This window comes from Myotis brandtii, unplaced genomic scaffold, assembly GCF_000412655.1.
Source record: "Myotis brandtii unplaced genomic scaffold, ASM41265v1 scaffold371, whole genome shotgun sequence".
In the NCBI taxonomy this organism is placed as follows: Eukaryota; Metazoa; Chordata; class Mammalia; order Chiroptera; family Vespertilionidae; genus Myotis; species Myotis brandtii.
Window position 1 is genome coordinate 995,291 of NW_005364265.1, and position 5,527 is coordinate 1,000,817.

Below are 5,527 nucleotides of genomic sequence, written 5' to 3' on the forward strand. Positions count from 1 at the left end.
CGGTTCTGCCCCGGGAGCGGGAGGGCGCTCGGACGCAGTGGAGCCGCCCTGTGGGCTGGCGTCTTCCTGCACGTTTCGCTGGGGAGGTGTGGGGTCGAGCTCCAGGTCTTTGTACCTTCTGTGTTGCAAGTGGGGGACTCTGCAAGGGAGTTTTTCTGGTCAGGCGACTCACACTTGCCCTCGCGTGTGAATGGAAACCCCACATCTTAATCATACTCCTTCCTTCGCAGGTTACTACTTTCGGGGAAAACTCCTTAAGTGTTTACATAATCACCGCAGTGCAAGCCTTACCTCTTTTCAAGAGGATGGTGACAGCGTGGCGTTTTTAGAAGACTTGCTTTATTTTACCGGGTCTAACCAGCCTAGTTTGGTCACTAAAGATCAGACTCTTGTCCCAGCAATTACCTACCTAATTTCAGTTTTGGGGTTCCCATCTCAAGGGTTGCTATTCTCTCAGCACCGAGTTTGACACCTTGAGCGTTTTTAGTAAATACTGATGTATCAGGTGAGTAACCTGTGTTGTAATGTCCCCACCAGTGACGCACAGGGCGCAATATCAAATCAGTGAGTCATTTAATCAATAAAGCCGGCGACTTCGAGGGAGAAGCAGCTCCAAATCTCGCAGTGCCCCCTTGGCCGCAACATCAGACTTATATAGGCAAATACCACAAAGGTATCGATTACATCTCTAGGTTTGGAATGAGGAACCTGGTTTGCAAAAAGCAGTTAGTTACAGAAGCTTGGATTGAGCAAGTTAGTTATCCACAAAGATTAATTATAGTTTCAGGTCTTGGGACCACTGAGTCAACAGAAACACGTTATCTGGAGCCACTGAGGCAATTTAGAGTAATTGTGCTGTCCTGGTCCCCAGGTGAAGAGGAATGTGTTTTGAAAGACCAGTAAGACTACAATCAATGGGGTATTCAAACCACAATCAATGGAGTATTCAATGGAATGGGATAACTTATATGAGTTCAGAAAATCAAAATAACTTTTCTATTATTTTAGCAAGTGAATAATTACAGAAGCCAGAACAGCAGGGTTAAAATATTAAACAGCAATTTTTACCCGAGATGGTTGCTGCCATGCTTCATCTGTATGAGGATCATTCCTTAGTGTATAGCAAAGCCTTGATAGCAGAACCCCCCCCAGGTATCAGTTGGGCACTGCCTGCTCATGGACCGCCAGCCAGCCCCCTGACATTATTCTCACCCGCCTTCCTGTGTTCCAGACTAAAGGACCTTTGAGGCCGACACTGCCATGTTATTTCCGGTCCCATGGTGGGCACTGGATAAACATCTGTTGAATTGAAGAATGAACCCTGGAGTCATTTCGTGCCAGTTTTCCATTCACCTTGATGCTTTTTACGTATAACCTCTCTTTCTAGTCTGTTTTCCACTGTCATCACTTGTTGTTAATAGTCTTAATATGTTTACATATTATGTACTACCTAATTGTTCTTGCCCCAAGAATGATCATCATTACGTTTTTTTTTTTAGTTAAAACCTCACAGTTATACTAAATGTCTGTAGCAGTGGTTGTCAAGCTTTTATTTTTTAACTCCTAACAAACCCAATCTATGCGAAACATGGTCATCCTGAATAATGGTTCACTCAAGCTGTGATTCTCAACTTGGTAGGTGGGGCGGGGAGTGTAGTTTGTGAGAGTTTCCTCCACCAGGAAAAATTAGCCCCTTCTTTTTCCCTCTGCAATTAAGAGTAGTTTATAGCATTGCTTACAGTATTAATTACAGCATAGCATACAAATCCTTAACTATAATTCAAGGCTTCCTGTTCATCAGGCCCAGTCAGTCTACTCTCTAATCACCTAAAGTGAAGTCTCTGTTCTAGCAAAGTCTATATTTTATCCTGCGAGCACAGCAGGCACAATTCTGTCTATATTTTATCCTGCGAGCACTCTAGGCACAATTCTGTCTCTAGTTTTGCTGTGTACTCTACCAAGATAACCTCCAGAATTTTTAATTTTTTGAATCAGATCTTCTCTGTGACATTAACCCTACCCCAAAATTGTAGAGGATCACTCTACTGACTTAGTTCTTATCCACACATGCCTTGTTTTTCTAGTTAGTTTACAGTCTTTAATGGCAGTAAAGAAGGAGATCTTTGTGTACCCCTTTTTATCTTATTTGTCCTTTGGAGATGTCTATAGTGGTAGGTACTGTATTATGGAAGGGATGTTTGTAATCAAGAGCTCCACCGGCACAGTGATCTCTTCTCTAGGATCTTTGATAAATGTAGACATAAATGCACACTACTGGGCCAGACCTTGGTTCTACCACCACAGGTTAGATTGATATCCTCTGATACTTATGTCATAAATTAGTAATAAACTCCCCATTTACTTTTATCTTAAGAGAACTGAATCAGGCCCTGGCCAGGTAGCTTCTTAGTTGGTTAGAGTGTCTTACACCAGAGATGCAGGTTTGATTCCCCCGTCAGAGCACATATGCACATACAAGAACCAACCAATGAAAGCATAGATGGGTGGAACAACAAATCGATGTCTGTCACACATGAATGCAGTGTTTACATTGTGCAGTGTTTTTTCATATTATGTAAGATGAATGTTACATCAAATAATTTAGACTGAAACAGTGGCATAAACCTTTCTCAGAAATGAAAAATGACACATGAAGAGTTGGTAGGAACCCTGGAAACAGTTTTTTTCCTCCATTCTTGATGCTCTTGGCTAGTCTTTCTGATAGTAGAAAAGTCATAAATGTGCTGTTTACTCCTAATAACTCTGAAAGGTCAGCTGCTTGTTTTTCTCTTTAGCACTTAATCAGACCTAGCATTGTGTTTTGCATTTTATTACTGTTGTCTCCCTCCTTAAAATGAAGTTCCACCAAAGACAGGTACTTTTTTGTTCACCTCTATATTTCCCAGGGCCAAAAACAATGCTTAGCCCTCAGGAGGTATTTAGCAAATAATTGTCAAGTGATTGAACATACTGAACACCTTTGCTAAGGATGCAGCCCTGCACAGGACATAGTTCCTGGTGCCAAGCTCATCATGGTGGATAAAGAAACGTGAACAATTAATAATCTGTGTGGGAGGCCAGGTATTGCCCAGACTGGTGTGACTCCTTGGTTAGAGGGTTGGCCTGCACACCAAAGCGTCTTTGGTTCGATTCCCAGTCAAGGGCACTTACCTGGCTTGCAGGTTCCGACTCAGCCGGGGCCAGATGGGTATGGGAGACAACCAATTGATGCTTCTCTCTTTCTCCCCTTCCCTTCCTCCCTCCCTTTCACTTGCTCTAAAAAGCACTGGAAAAAATATCCTTTGGTTTTATTAACCAAAAAAAGAAAAACAGGTATTGCTGTGATATCAGAAAGGAGGGACTGATTCCTGAGAACCTCATGGACAAAATATTTTTAAATTGTCTTAAAGATAAACAGACTGCTCCTTAGAACTAGTGAAATTATAAGAACATTCCAGGTGAGAGTATGTATGAGGGTGTAGGTGCTGTCTGTTAAACCAGTTTTCTCTCTCTCTTTTTTAAGACATTTAAAGTTTTGGCAACTGAAACTGTAAGTCACAAGGCATTAGATGCAGATATATACAGTGCAATTCCAACAGAAAAAGTGGATGGAACATGTTGTTATGTTACTACCTACAAAGGTAAAATAAAACTTCTACAAATATTATTTATTACTTAATAATAATTAAGGGCCATCCAATTTGATAATTGCTTTATACATGTTATCTCTAATTTATACAATAAGCTCTCCATTTCACAGGTATGAAAACTGAGGCTCAGAGAACTTAAGTAATTTATCCAATCTATATATATAAAAGCCCAGCGACCCTTATGGTGGAATGGCCAGAATGACCGGTCGCTATGATGCACACTGACCACCAGGGGGCAGATGCTCAACGCAGTAACTGCCCCCGGTGGTCAGTGTACTCCCACAGCGGAACACCGCTCAGCCAGAAGCTGGGCTCACGGCTGGCGAGCGCAGCAGCGGTGGCAGGAATCTCTCCCGCCTCCATAGCAGCGCTAGGGAGCTGCGAGCCAAGTGGTAAGGAGCGAGCAGGCGGGCAGTTAGGAGCAAGGGGTCCCAGATTGCGAGAGGGATGTCTGACTGCCAGTTTAGAACTGATCGGGCCTAAACCAGCAGTTGGACATCCCCCAAAGGGTCCCGGATTGCGAGAGGGTGCAGGCCAGTCGGAGGGATTCCCCCAGCCCCGCACGAATTTCATGCATCGGGCCTCTAGTACCATATAATTAATGAATGGATGAACTGGTAATAGAACCTAGGTTTGTCTGACCTTACAGCTGATCCCAGTGCTGATTCATTGTTTTCACTATTATTGACAATGTCTCTGATTTATTTTATTTTAATGTACTTGGAAAAAAGTAGAAATTCAAATTGAAAGATAAATAATTTTTTTAATTTCTTTTGGATGGTAAAATTACCTCTCAATTTAAGCAAGAGAGATAGGACAGTTAAATGAAAATTGATTATATTTCTGGTATCAGGAAATCCCTTCTGAAATTTTTTTTTTTCATTTTTAATTATGGTAAAATACACATAACATAAAATTTTACCACCTTAACCATTTTCAAGTATACACTTCAGTGGTGTGTACAGTTTGCCTTGTTGTGCTACTATTTTCACCAGAACTCTTATCATCTTCCAGAACTGAAAATTTGTACCCATTAAACATCTCACCATTTCCTCTCCCTCCAGTCCTTGCCAACCAACATTCTATTTTGTATGATTTTGACTACTTTGGGTACCTCCAGTACAAATACTGGAATCGTACAGTTTTTGTCTTTTTTGTGACTGACTTATTTCACTTAGCATAACATTCTTGAAGTTCACCTGTGTTTTATAGTATATGTCAGAATTTCCTTTTTTAAGACTGGATAGTATCCCATTATATGTATATACCACATCCATCCACTCATCCATCAATGTACACTTGGGCAGCTTCCATCTTTTGGCTATTATGAAAAATGCTTCTGTGAACATGGTGTAAAAAATATCTCTTTCAGACCCTGCTTCCAGTTCTGTTGTGTATATATCCAGAAGTGGAATTGTTAAATCATATAATTCTATTTTTAATTTTTTTGAGGAACTTTCATACTGTTTTCCATAGAAATTGCACCAATTATATTCCTACCAACTGCACATTTCCGATTTTTCCACATCCTCACCAATACTTGTTATTTTCTGTTTGTTTGTTTTTATAGTAATGATCTTAAAGAACAATTTTTTGTGTGTTTACTAGTAAAAAGAACAAAGGTCCATTCAACCAGAAATGACAATATAATTTTAATCAAGTTCTTCTCTGTTAATATTAAGAAACTTCACTGTGCATCGTTATGTGGGATTATGTATAATGGTAGCAGTTGAATAAGGTTTGCTAAAGAAAACTTAGTAATGACAGTGCTTACAGCTCACAGTTTATTACAGGTGGAGGATCCATAATATAGCAAGGGTATTAAAAGTAAGGATGTGCATCACAACCCAAACCTTCTCACAGCAAAGGGTCAGGAG

The 5,527-nt window shown here is 40.6% G+C and overlaps 1 protein-coding gene across 2 annotated transcripts in view; it reads left to right on the plus strand.

Moving 5' to 3' along the window:
• Positions 1–29: 29 nt before the first annotated feature.
• Positions 30–5,527, plus strand: part of LOC102248446 (chromosome unknown open reading frame, human C12orf29) — a 12,235-nt gene continuing 6,737 nt past the window's right edge. Inside the window, exons 1-2 of one of the 2 annotated variants that reach the window (XM_014544596.1) lie at positions 30–505; positions 3,524–3,641. In XM_014544596.1, the coding sequence (XP_014400082.1) occupies positions 497–505; positions 3,524–3,641 (127 nt within the window). In that variant the 5' untranslated portion in view covers positions 30–496. The remainder of the gene's footprint in view (positions 506–3,523; positions 3,642–5,527) is intronic. The other variant, XM_005872230.2, reaches the window with a different exon arrangement.